This window comes from Gymnodraco acuticeps, unplaced genomic scaffold, assembly GCF_902827175.1.
Source record: "Gymnodraco acuticeps unplaced genomic scaffold, fGymAcu1.1, whole genome shotgun sequence".
In the NCBI taxonomy this organism is placed as follows: Eukaryota; Metazoa; Chordata; class Actinopteri; order Perciformes; family Bathydraconidae; genus Gymnodraco; species Gymnodraco acuticeps.
The window spans coordinates 780,389-794,867 of NW_022990906.1; the positions used below are offsets into that span (position 1 = coordinate 780,389).

The 14,479-nt window shown below is 39.5% G+C and overlaps 1 protein-coding gene across 3 annotated transcripts in view; it reads right to left on the bottom strand.

Moving 5' to 3' along the window:
• LOC117557819 (multiple epidermal growth factor-like domains protein 11) overlaps positions 1-14,479 on the bottom strand; it is a 164,834-nt gene that overhangs the window by 95,187 nt on the left and 55,168 nt on the right. For 2 of the 3 annotated variants that reach the window (XM_034233766.1, XM_034233764.1), the window contains exon 5: positions 1,369-1,461. The exons of the other annotated variant lie outside the window; for it this stretch is intronic. In XM_034233766.1, the coding sequence (XP_034089657.1) occupies positions 1,369-1,461 (93 nt within the window). The remainder of the gene's footprint in view (positions 1-1,368; positions 1,462-14,479) is intronic. 3 annotated transcript variants of the gene reach the window in all.

Below are 14,479 nucleotides of genomic sequence, written 5' to 3' on the forward strand. Positions count from 1 at the left end.
AAATGAATGCAATAACAAAACGAAATATTTAATTAATAATTGAATAATCTGTAGTATCATTGTCTGATAACAATAAACAACAAAGCTTTAGCTAATTACACGTCCGAAAAGGGGTCGGAAGAAGTTTATTTAATTAATCCGACCCCTTGAGTGCAACAGGTGAAGATGAAGTTGTTGCGGAATTGTTGTGAGTACCCTTTTCAAGACGACAATTCAGTGAAAAGACGGACATTATAATGCCGCGGGGGGGGGGGGGGGAGGTCCAGTTGTGATAGACACGGTTCGCCACTGGGTGAATGTTAGATGACATGGTGTTCCTTTGAAATGCCAGTCTGTGATCATTATACTCTGTCCCACAACCAACCATACATCATTGCTGCGGTTCCAGCTCTGGTTTGTGTACACCAGGGTGGAAATGAGAGGGAGGAACCAAAAACTCTCCCTATTGATGTCTTAAATTAGCTTTTCACATTTTAGGTTGATAACATTTCTCATTCCTAAATATGGCAAGTCTAATGTGTGAAAGGTCCTGCCTAATTTCAGAGAGATATCATCCCCCAGGATTCACTAGATGTTAATTTAAACATGTTCTGGACTTCTGTCTGGACTTTTGCTGGTAATGTTTAGATGAAAGTATTGACATCAATATATAACAATTGTCAGGCTTAATCCCTGATCTGGAAGAATTAGTAGAGATTGTCCCAGGTCATTCTGCAAATGTCCTGTAATTCTTTATGGAAACAATGAAATGCGAAAGGATAAAGAGCAAAGTCTTCAGCCCAGTAAGATTTTCTTGTATCGGCTTTTCTTTTCTGATGTAATAATAATAATAATAATAATAAATGATATTTATATAGCGCCTTTCAAGGGACCCAAGGTCGCTGTACATGGTGGACAAACAAAACAAACAGACAATCAACGGGCAAACCAAATAAATAAATAAAGGAAGCCAGGGGACCAGAAAAGGGCTAGGGCCCGAAGGCCAGGGTGAACAGGTGTGTTTTTAGTGATAATTTGAAGATGTCCAGGGAGGCAGCATTACGGATCTCGGCAGGAAGTGCATTCCAGAGGGTGGGAGCCGCAACACTGAATGCCCTGTCACCAACAGTTCGGAGGCGAGAGCAGGGGATGGAGAGCAGGCCCGTGTCTGAGGACCGCAGACTCCGAGAAGGGGTGGAGGGATGGAGGAGGTCCGATAAGTATTGGGGGGCGAGGGAATGGAGGGACTTGTACGTGAGGATGAGTGTTTTGTATTGAATCCGGGACTTGACCGGCAGCCAATGTAGGTGGATGAGGGTGGGGGTGATATGGTGCCATGGCTTGGTGTGGGTGAGAAGCCTGAGTGTGACGACTGTGATGTGAACTCACCACTGGAGCAGTCCAGTCCTCCCCAGCCGGGCTCACACTGGCAGGTGTCAGGAGAGACACAGCGTCCGTGGGAACACTCTTCAGTACACAATGCTGAGGAGAAAGAAGACACAAGATTCTTTAAAAGTATACAATAAGATACTTCTTTTTTTTTTTTTTAGCTTTAATTAATTACAAAGGACCTGTAGATCTCAGTCAAGTTTTACAATACATAAAAAGTGAGCAGAACAATTCATAATGTGAATATCTCTTTTGTTTACAGATGTAATGTGAGTCTGCAGTAACTTTCTGATCATAGAAAAAAAACTGGTGTATTGGTGTTAATCACAACTTCTTATTTCACCTTCTTCCAAATACTGTTTTGCTTTTTAAACATTGTGAAAAAGATATCAAAAAAGTATCTTTAAATACCTTACTGGATCATAACTCTTTTTATTTTACTTTGTAATTGAATGATCTGAATAATATCATCTATCAAATGTGAAACGATACAACTTTTCTTTATCAAACAAGCAGGCTAAAACAATGCCCTCTAAATGAGAAACTAAACGTGGAACATTCCAGATAAACATCAAACATCATCTACTGTACAGCATTTTTAAGTGAAAAATGACAATATAGCTAAATGCTTCAGCTTTGAGTGAATTCCTATATTATCATATCCGACTCTTTAATGCTCTGCACACTTCTGATTAACGAGGTGCAGCTAGTTTTTATGGACTTGTTCCCCCCAGGATTCGCCTCTCAGGCTGTATACAGTTGGCACCTAACTTATTGGTGGAGGTCGCAGGGGTCGTCTGCAGTACTAAAAGGAATCCCTGCCAAATCTGTATTTGTATTAACTAGGGCTATGGAAAATCATAAATGTTACAGTTAAGCACAGTGTTTTTTATTGTAAACATGTGGTATATGTTGAATGAATTCAGTTAATGAACAAACAGCAAACAGTGTTATTTAGCATTGCGTTATTAGATTTTTATCAATAGACTTTGTGATTTACTATTTATTTAGTAACCAATTATATGATACGCATGTAATGCATTATAATACACTGATAGCCTATATTAAATATTCCCAATGCTTTAAAACAGGGGTGGGGAACCTCCGGCCCCCGGGCCGTATACGGCCCACGAGACCATTTGGTTTGGCCCTCGAGGTAATTTATAAACACACGCAAAAAAGAGAAAAATTAAAGAAATCTAGACCGCAAAATAATTAAACAAGCCAGTACCTGTTTTTCCTGGCAACGGTCATGGTCCTTGAACACAACATGAGCCTAACGTGTCATCACGTGGTATATGTCTCGTCTGACAGGGGTGCAGTGCTGACGGAGAGCACCAGAACGCCGCTCCGGGACTTCAAAAAATTGCAGTACCCATAAGTCCGTACACATGCTGCAGTTTTTGCGTGGCTGTGTCTTAGTTGTAAGCCCAGTGCCGATCTGTCATACTGATCATACAGTCAATAACGTTGTTGTTATTAGCATCTGGTTAGCTAGCTATGCTAACGAATATAAGAAGCTTTTTCTCCAACCAGTGAGGTGAAGGCACATCTTTACATGATCATTATAGTTATCAAAAAACAAGAGAATAAAGTAAACAGGTATAAAATACTATATGACAGTAAAAAAAAAGTTGTTATTAATAAACAAGAATAGAGTTTCAAAGGAGAGTGATTTGTAAAATATCCATAAAGAAAAAGTAAATCTGCTTACAGTTCTGTTCCATATGGGTGTTGAGAGATGTTTCCATAGATCTCTTCATTTTGCTCTCAAAGTGCACCAGATTGATCCTTTCAACTTCAATATTTAAAAATAAATCTTCCCGGGGGAGCATGCCCCCCTGGACCACCCTAGAGGAGGTTAGGTCCCCCCCCCCCCCCCCACCACACTTAAATCATGCCCACATGGATAGGAAACTATATACATTTGCACACATCTTGTGTCCATATCTTTCTGTTTGGTGATCATGCCACAACCGTGCACGTGCATGCATGCGCGAGTCATGGCAAGATATCTGGATTAAGAGGTTGCTTTTTATTTGCACAGCAAATGTATTACTTAAAAGCAGCCAATGACCACTAAGAGTAACTTATAATGACATTATAAAAAAATATAATGTATAACAATTCTAGGAATTATAATACACTATCATTCTCAACAGAAAAAATGTCAGTGTGTGATACTTGACCTTAAAACTAGAATAGTACAGTGATTTAAGAATATTTTAATGCATATTAAGTTTACGTTATGGTAAGATTCTGCGAGCCGGACTCCTGATAGAGTGCAGGGCATATTATCGTCTTTGTACAGCAAACAGATAAGGCAGCGCTGACTGACATCTTCATTTTCCCCTTACGCTTCCCAGACTGGTGTAATATTTCATCAGGACACAACCTTAAAGTTAGGAGCCGTCATACACCAATGTTCAAAACAAACGACTCTGTCACAGCATAATTAATGATGCCTTGTCTCACTGTGGTACAGGGTCGGCGTCATGGGGGGTCATTCGCGGGCCATGCCCCCCCAAATGAGTCACTGTGCCCCCCCAACGCAGGGTTGGCAAGCCTTGCCACTTTGCCGTTTTTTTCTTTTTTTAATCATATAAGTGAAAACGTTTCCACTAAAGGTTTTTTGTGTGAAATACATCAGAAATAAAGAATACAAATATAAAACACAGCCTGAGGTGTGCTCATTGCTGCTCTCTGATTGGTGTGTTGCTTGACCAATGACCCCCGACCTTTTTTTTGTTATCATTACGTGGCTGTGTGTTTAGATGAAAGCCCAGTGGCGATCTGTTCATCTGTTATACTGATTATACAGTAAAGCCATCGAAAATAATATGATATACAGTAGCCTACAGTATAAGTACATGGGTCTCTGTGTTTCATTCAAGCTCGGCTCTGTGTGTGTGTGGCACGAGCGCATTTTGTGAGTGCGCGAGCGGTAACGTGGAATGTTGTTAGCATCTGGTTAGCTAGCTATGCTAACGGATATAAAGGGCTGTTTCTACACCAAGGTGGAGGACAGTCCTCTCCTGTCAGACTGAGAGGATCTTATAACGTCAGCTCAGTGAGGTAAGGACTCTCTCAGTGTTTAGATAGTTCACTTTAGTGTAAGTTATCTCAGTGGGTCTCAAACGGTTTGGTCACCATTTATGTAAGTATTTTCGAGGAATACCTTTATATGATCATTATAGTTATTAAAGAGAGAATAAATGAAAAACGGGTATGAAATACTATAGGACAGTAACACAAGAATAGTTTAAAAGGGGAATGATTAGTAAAATATCCATAAAGAAAAAGTAAATCTGTGTACAGTTCTGTTTCATATGGATGCTGAGAGATGTAGGCTATCCATAGATCTCTTCATGTTGCTCTCAAAGTGCACCAGATTGATGTATTTAACTTCAATATTTTAAAAATAATCTTCCCGGGGCAGCATGCCCCCAGACCCTCCTAGAGGAGGTTAGGTCCACCCCCACCTAAAACATGTTCACATGGATAGGATACTAAATACATTTGCACACTTTTTATATGGTGGCCTATGTCCATATCAAATCAAATCAAGTTTAGTTTTATTTATATAGCACATTTTTCAATGATTTTTGGTTGAGCCAAAGTGCTGTACATATAATAAAAAATAACCTACAGTAAAGACACTTTACAGCAAATACAACAGCACAGTTTGTGCAGAATATCAGTATGATAAAACGACACCCGGTCCTTATATGTTTCTGTTTTGGTGGTCGTGCCACAACCGTGCATGTATGCACAAGTCATAGGGGCGCTATACAATAGCACTACACCCCTGCAATGTGTGTGAAAGACAATAGACTTTACAGCATGTTTTTTGAAATTGAAGTTGCGTTGGTGTTTGTGTGTTGGTTGTTGACGGCAGTGTGTGCCCCCCCTTGGTAAATGTTTGCCCCCCCATTCGATTTGTTCTAGAGCCGACCCTGCTGTGGTATTATCTGGTGCAGCGATTACAGAGATAGCAATAAGGAAAAGACTAATGACAAACACATTTCTCTAAAAGTGAATCTGAAAACTTCACTCCAACAAAAGAAAATATATGTAAAAGTTGAAATCCCCCCAAAGACATTTTTAAAACATAAAAATGGATCTTTCCACTTGAGACAGGTAGTACACATTTTTAATACGTTTTATCATGTATTAGCTACTTGGATTTACACTATAACTGTGTTTATATAGTGCTATGATCACATATGTTCATCGATCACTACAGCATTTATGTAAAAGTCTTGCCAAAGTTAAGTCTTCAAAAAGTTTATATTTATGTATTTTGGGATGGGATGTGTCTCCCTACGAATTCCTCACAAGCGTCAACATCATTACGTCAATCCTGATTGCCTGTGGATCATGACTTGGATAATCCACCTGTCTTTATAAGATGTAGCTTGTGCTAAAACGGAGCATCATTCAAACACCTCTTCTTGTTTCAGAGGATATCTCTCCCTGTTTTCATGTTTTCTGTTTTCATAGGTTAGCTAGCTCAACTATCCATAGAATGGAACTAGTTTAAGCTAACATTCCGTTCGGCCACAAAGAACATTTGATTCAACGTTGGGCGCACTTCCTGTGGGCTTCACCCTGAATTCCCGAATTTACAGATATACATTCTTAAGGAGACAATACAGGTCTGCTCATGCTGGACAGGCATGTTGCTCCCTAGTGGCTCTAGCTGCATGTTTCTAATCTCTGCTGCTGAGCACTCAGACACTTGGCACTCGGACTGAAGCCGCCGAGACATCTTAACAGATCAAATAAATCAAGCTGGGACAAAAGACGCTACAGGACCATTATCAACTATTACAAATGAAAGGATATCTGTCATCAGATCCATCATGATGTTTTTTTGCACAAGGGCAGTGTGTTATATCGGCTGTCAAAATATGCTTGTTTGTAATTTTACCTTATTGCCTCCACCTTTCCTTTCATTGCTAAATCAATTTGCGCCACCCCAACCCTGCGCCACTGTGTTCTTAGGGTGGGGGGGCTTTTAAATCACCACGCCGGGCTCAGTGATCGATGACAGCCCACCAGATGGCACCGTTCATCGACCCTACCCCATGTGGAATATTGTCGTAATTGTGGAGAGTATAAATTCACTCAGAGTGGCAAGGTGTCCAGGGTGTACTCTGCCTGATGCATGCTGGGAAAGGCTTTCATTCTCCCACAGTCCCACAGCCCAAAAATAATAATTTAAAAAAAGGATAAAACTATAGAAAATGGTAATCTTACCCGTCACACTAAAAGCCCCATATTGCTTAATGGTTTGTTAAATCAAAGTGCGGGTGATAAACAGCTTCATTGTCATCTGTGCCACTTGTTAAAAGTGAAAGGCTGAACTTTATCTAACATCCCCCGCAACTCATTTTGCAAGAATAACTTGTGTACTACGGTATGAATACTGCATCACACATCAGGTAGGGAATGTGCCGGCAAAAGACGCTCTGACAGCTTGGAGACTTTAGCTCACAGAGATATGATGTGCTGCTGCTCCCGCTCTCTGTTTGTGCAACTGATTCCTCTCCAACGGAAACAGTCAGCTCCTCTTGCATAAATATGTGCTCAGGAACAAATTAATATCACATCAATTGAAAAAAAATCAGCTCACACACACACAACTAATCCTGCACCACAGACAATATTTGAAATTAGATGCTGTGTTTTAAGGCTATAGGGTGTTCAAAATAAGCACAGTGCACAAAAAGTGAAGTGCTGAGTTTTAAAAGTTGCAAAGTACGCAAGAAGGGACAAAAAGTGGGTTGAGTGGATACAGGAGTTAGACTGGACTCTGTTTTATGGCTCTTATAGTACTTTAGCCACCGAGGGGTCGTCCTGTTTAAATTTATAGTAGGACTGTGTTAACATTTTATAGCTTTTTCCATGCATTAAGACAGGAATCCTCGCAGGCACACGCTCTTGACACCGCACACTAAGTAAAGATTTATACTGGAGGTGAGCCTGAGCCGCTGCCTGTAATACTGAAAGCTTTACATCTCCCTTAGAAATAGACAGTGAGAACTGGACGGTTGTATTTCAAGGGTGTTTAAAGTGTCATGAGTATTTGTTTGTACTAGAGGACAGAAATATTTGTGTTAAAGAATACTACAGTAATAGATCGAGCGCATTTATATTAGAAACTGTTCAGTATAAAAAATATCAAAGCGTTACCAATAACTCTAAACAACAACTTGGGTTGATGTGAAAACAACAGTAAAACAACAAATATGACGTCCAAGTCAAATGATCTGCTATTTTAGTTAGAGTTTTAGTTAGATACAACATTCAAATGTGGTTTAACGACCTCACAAAAGACCTAAGAACTAACAGAAACATCACATCAAGTGGGTTAGCAAAACCTGGGTAATAACACCAAACTGCCACTAATTTGATTATGTTAGAGAATTATCAAGAATACGTTTAGAAAAATTATATATAGGGTCATGTATGGGGGTTGGGGCGGGTATTTAGTCCAGTGCCACTTTACATGTAATACGTATTAGGACACAGAGCACAGTGTTTTCTGAGTCATCTTGTAAGGCGCTATTTATTTTTTATATATTTTTTTTTGATTTCCCATTGGTCCCATAACTGTTTCTTGGTCCCCCCTGTGCCACCTTATTGTAAACAGACCCTATGTTTAAGGGAATAGCCAGTTCTCTTTGGTAATTATGCAGCAGAATGTTAGCCTTACGTGTAGATGTGTACCTTGCTCTGTCTTGGTTCGCTACAGTCAGCTAAACAATCCAAACAATATGTTGTAATATGACAGTAAGGCCATTACTGTCATGATTTGATTTGTCAGAAATTAGATTGGGCAAGTGATGTTTCTGTTTACGCTTTAGTTTTAGAAGCCATTGCCAAACATTTTTGTTGTTTTTATACTATGTTCATATACTCCTGGACTTGAGGAATACCTGTATTCATGAATGTCACTGTCTCTATCAACCTTCTATAATCTCTTAAAATGAAACAATGTCAGGCCACACATTGAATATGTATTTCTGCAAAACACTGATTTCAAATTGTCAGATTTCAGACTCAAGAGCTAAAAGATATGATTAAATTTGGGTAGCAGATTTCAGCCTCCATTTCCTATTAATCCTGTAGCGACCCTTTAGACTTCTCTTCTGACCCCTCTCGTCTCGCCCTTCAGATAGGGGAGCAGGCCATTTGCCATTGTGTGGTCACTGTTAACAAAAAAGCAGTAAAAGGAGAAGGGATGGGTTCACTGCTGCAATCAAAGCAGGATGAATTCTGTAATGAGCTCAAACTTATCAAGATGAACACTTTCTATTCATGCACTTCTTTGTGCTACCGGCGTATCTTTGGCAAGAGAGAGAGAAAATGCAATTAGCTGCAAATACAGACCCACATTTTAATAAAGAGCCAAAGACACATGTTCTTGTAATCCTGAAGGAGAGTTGATAAATTATTAAACGGTGGGCTTAATCCTTTCATCCTGTGAATAGGAGCTGAAGCAGCTACAAGGAGTATTACATCAGCGATGGGTACAAAGATTAATAGATATCAAATTAAATAATCGCCACCTAATTCCCACTATTGTCTCGGCATGCAGAAGCAGTCTTTAAGCTCCTTGAATCTCTTGATCTGCTGAGAGCGGAGGTATGAGCAGCAGCAGGAAGAACAGCAGTGTAAGTGGGTGCACACCCGACATCTTTCTCTGTGTTAAACTGTCAGGGCTCATCACATCCCCGGGCGACAGGGATTGCCAATTAAATTGTTCTTGGTGAGAAAATACATTACAATACAAGTAATCAGTGTTGGGACTAACACGTTACAAGTAACGCGTTACTGTAACGCCGTTATTTTTGGTAGTAACTAGTACGCTAACGCATTACTTTTTATATTCAGTAACGCTGTTACCGTTACTACATGGTGCGTTACTCCGTTACTGCGTTAGTTTTTTTATATAGTCAACAGCCAGGCGAACAGAGATGAGAACTGTACTTAAGTACTTGAGTAAATGTACTTAGATACTTCCTGTGTCACATGCGGAGACGGGCAGTGGGCGTGTTTGTGTTGTTTACTAACAAGACTATCATGGCGGCGACGGAGCTCAAGTCTAGTTTCTCCACCTGGAGATATTCTCACTATTTCACTTTTGTCGAGCACAAAGAAAAGAACGTTTTAGTTAAATGTAAGTTGTGTCTTGGCGGGTCAAAGATCCTATCTACTGCCCAAACCAGTAATTCAAATCTCTTAAAACATCTGCAAAAACAACATGCTGGGACGAAGCTAGTAGCTAAGACCACAGAGACTCAGCCGACACCACTCCACCTCCACCTAAGCAACAGCGGCTGGATTTTAACCAAGGGACTGCTGGCCAGGGAAAAATCGATAAAGCCATTGCACGGTATGTTGTAGAACACATGCAGGCTATTGCTACAGTGGAGTCACCCGCTTTCAGGGAGCTAGTTAGCATGATAGCATGTCCGGGCGGCACACGGCATATGGGACGGAAAACTTTTTCCAACTACCTGGAGAAAGAATATACAAAAATGGAAAGCCAGCTAATATCGATGCAATCCAGATTGCATATAATGCATGTCAAGTTGATCAACAGATTGTATTATTCTCCAATGCAATAATAGTACTGAAATGAAGGCGATAAGGGCATTAATGGGAGACATTTTGCCAAGTAACGAAAACGTTACTTTTCACAGTAACGCATTACTTTGGGTGTAAGTTACTAGTAAAGTAACTGAGTTACTTTTGACATGAAGTAACTAGTAATGGTAACTAGTTACTGGTTTTCAGTAACTAGCACAACACTGCAAGTAATTAGTATTTCCACTCTTGTACTCTGGCATTACATAATGTTCATTTTAGAGGCTTTTCTTGTTTTCTTGAGACTTATTTACGGAACAAAAAACTGCATATCTATAATGTTTCTTTGTATTAGAGCTGTAACCAGATACATAATCTGGATAGGAAAATATAATAGTGTCTGTATCTAAATCTTTGCAGGATTATTATATGTTCCCCTTGTCACACAAGTTGCCAAAATAAAATGTCGTCTTTGGGTCAAAGGTCAGTCAAACAAGGAATATGATCCATAAATGTATTAAGAAATCATATATTTTCTTACAGGAGCTCTAAATAACTTCAAATGATGTCTCAATTATAATAATTATAACAAACAAATAAGGGCTAAAAACAGGTCGGACAGTTTTAAGATTGATGGGGCCCTATTCTGCTCCTTTTCAGGTTCATATTTGTATTTAGTGCGTCTACTGTGACATGTCTCCATGCTTTAATGTTCAAAAAGCTCTTTATTTTTCTCATACTGTGCTGCAGCAACCTTTCACCCTGGAACCAGAGCCCAGTCTGCTCTGATTGGTTATCTGTATAGGGTCCCTTTAATATACAGACATCTTCTGTGGGTCATCCATACTATATATGTTGACCAGATGCATTGAGCAGAAATGGATCAAGCTTGATTAAAGTCACACAAATGTCAGTTCTTCATGCTCTGATGTTTAAACAAGTCCGACAGCTTTGTGTTATTTGACAATGGACGGGATATTGACAAAGCGATGATCTTAAGTGCATGTAAAATGGCAGAGAGCTTTTAAATGACTAAAGCTTTAGATAAAAAATGTTTTATAGATACTTTAAATCCAGATGTATACACACCCTGCATGTTTTTAATGATATATTGCCTTTTGCAATTTTGACCTGGAACACTGACAGTCACGTAGCTTTTACGTATAGACTTACTTTTAAAACTTTTTACGAGGTTGTGAATCTACAGGTTGTGTAGATTTAGCTGCTCAAAAAATATACAAAAAAACACAATACCTGAATAAATCAAATGATAAAGAATGATCTGTAAACTGTCTGAATATTATAAATCGCAGTCTAGATAGTTTTAGCTTCTACTATAAATCGGAACGTGGATATTTTAAAATTTAAAGAAAGAATTCCATTCCACAATACTGTGCTTGTTATTCCTCTTTACTAACGCGTAACAAAAATAATATTACTGAATAAGAGTGACAGCATTAAGTGGAATTATGGGTTCACATAAGGAAGGTTTGTGTTGTGGGATGTAAATCGGATGCCAACAGTCATTTATGAGAGTTGTCGTGGGGACGTGACGAGTGGCCGAGGTTTCGGGTTGGGTCACGGAGAGGGGAGGGGTTTAAGGTTGAAGCAGGTGGATGGGTGAGGAGGTGACAGACTGCCAAACTGCTAGGGTTCAACAGCCAGAGACGGGAGGCATTCAGGATCCAGAGAGGAACACGAAAAAAAGAAAGAGAACAGAATGAGTCGGACAGAGAATAAAAAAGAGGACGACTGAGGGAGGATCGCTCCGACTTGAGATAAAATGGCCTCAGGCAGAGATGAAAAATAACAAAGGGTTTGCTATGCCTGCAGGATAGGGAACATCCACACAAGACGTGCAAAGTCAAGAAGCAAGTAAACAGCAATGACAGCCTGCACATAATTACATGTTTGTTGATATCGAGACAAACAGGAAATGAAAAACAGAGCGCTCACAACACGGCCAGGAAACACAGAAAGAGGAAAGCCCTATAATCAAATTAGGAGCCCCCCCACCCTCCCCTCTACTTCGTTCTATTTCGGGGGTAGGTAAACCTTTCAATTAGCTCAGGCTGTGCATATCGCACAACAAAAGACCTGTCACAGGCCGTTACCGTTAGCTAACCAGGCAGGCGTGTTCCCGTAGTTAACGTTGAAGAATTAGCTTCCGGCATTCAAACTAGTCAGCCACTGGAAGGGTGGAGCTGTCTGTGTGTGAGTCTGTGAGTATGTGAGTGAGTGAGTGAGTGAGTGTGTGTGTGTGTGTGTGTGTGTGTGTGTGTGTGTGTGTGTGTGTGTGTGTGTGTGTGTGTGTGTGTGTGTGTGTGTGTGTGTGTGTGTGTGCGTGCGTGTGCGTGCGCGGTGGAGCAGACATCGCACAATAGAGTCGAGGGTTATTTGTCTAGGTTCCCCGGGCGAATCTAATAAAGTTGTTTACAAGCAGATGCTGAATAAAGACACACAATATGCTCCTCTTTGCCCTCCCCGCCCCTCGGGCCGACCCATTCACATCCTCTCCTCAATGAGAAAAGGCAATAGAGTTTACCATCTAGGGTGGATAATTGATTTCTTTTGCAGGATCGAGGAAGATATCCATTTTTTCTGGCAAACACTGTTTGGAAAAATCTCTGAATGTTGACGTTTGACTTTTAATTTCAAGCAGCAAGTAAACTTCCAGGATCTTACTTTTATCTTCATGTGCGATATCAATTATTTTCCCTTTAAAAAACATAAGAGGTCTGCACTAATACTTTTATTACAGCTTTCTATGACATCATGCCAACGCTACTTGTAATATGAAAATCTGCTTATAATGTAGCTCAGTCTATGAAACATTTCTGTAAAAAGTAGTCACAGAAGTGTATATATAAGGAATTAAAATGAAAGCACAGATTTATTTTTAATTCTTACAGTCAAATGCATTTTTACTGTGAAACGCTTAACACTAATGTTTCCTGTGGAGCCTATAAACGGTCAAATATAAGTACGAGTCTAATAATGTACCTGCTCATGGCTGCTTCTTCCCGGCCTGAGTAAGCACCGATCAAAGCACACATCTTGGCCACAACTGGTTTCTGGAAAACTACACTTTTTCTTTTTATACATAAAAAAGCACAATTATGGCACATAAATGAAAAGTACATAGCTCTTCTCTCACCAATAGTGCTATTCATCAATATAGATTGAGGTGGTGAGTGTTGGAGATATCCGCTGTAGAGATGTTTGCCTTCTCTCAAATGTAATGAAAATGTATTTTTATAGACAACATCTTTTGGGACTAGTATTCAACATCCTGTTTTTTAGAGGGGCGGGGGGGTTTAGAGATTATGTTAACGGGAACATTCTGACAGTATATGCTACATACTGTAGAATAGATGCTGTGGAGACCATTGGAAAACTAGAACCATTTAAACAATCAATTGAATTATAATGATACATTAATTATGAAAGTAAATAGGGACTGTAAAGAAATATGGTGGATGTCTCCAATTGTATTCCCCCTTGTTCTCATATGGCTCATAGGTTATTGCAGAAAGACATTGGGTTGAAATCATGTGTTCCACAGATGGTAACAAATGTTTTTACAACAACACTCGAAAAATGATAAAAATGGGTTTTAAATAAGGAAATACTACATTTGGACACCAACACCCTGAGGAACACTGAAAGATCTACGTTGTCTGTCACGTTACATGTAAGTTTCAGTTTTGCTATTATAGCACCTCCTTGAGGGAATTGGCTTGATAGCAGCATTAGTTTTTACTCTGCTCCTTTTATATGACACCTTTTGGAATAGATTGTAAATTTGATCAAGGTGTGCACATGTAGTTATTACTTATTACACCTATTCTCCTTTTATAATTAACAGTTTAAAAGTTGGTGTGTTCTATGACTTCTTCAGCTGTATCAGATGTAATGAGATACATAGTTATGAAGGAGAACTAGAAATGTGGTGTGTGTGTGTGTGTGTGTGTGTGTGTGTGTGTGTGTGTGTGTGTGTGTGTGTGTGTGTGTGTATGTGTGTGTGTGTGTTTCTCCAACAATTAAGAGCAGCAGCTGAAGGTTTTACAGTTAAATAAAGAATCCAGTGAATGTGTCGCATCAGCTTTGACTCAACATCTGTCGTCTCATCTGCTTCGTCTAATTGTCTGATGTTTTGTTTAAAGTTTTTCTTTAGCTTGGAAAACTTCAAACGAGCTTCAAATCAAAAAGGCACCGTGTAGGAATATTGCTGTTTTATCTAACTTTATCATCAACATTAAATAAAAGGATGACGCTCATTGTATATGAGCTGAATGTGACAAATATCACGAAGATAAACGGTCTCTTGTACTTAAAATAAAAAGGCAACAGAGGAATACTTTGCCCTTATTGATTGAGAAAGACACTACTCTTCAAACATTATCTCCAGAATAAGCGAGATATCCGACATCTAACTCCATATTAGTGGATGTTTGTGGTTGCTTTTGTTTCCCTTGTTTTCGACTTTATCCTTCCATTTGTGTTGAAGCTG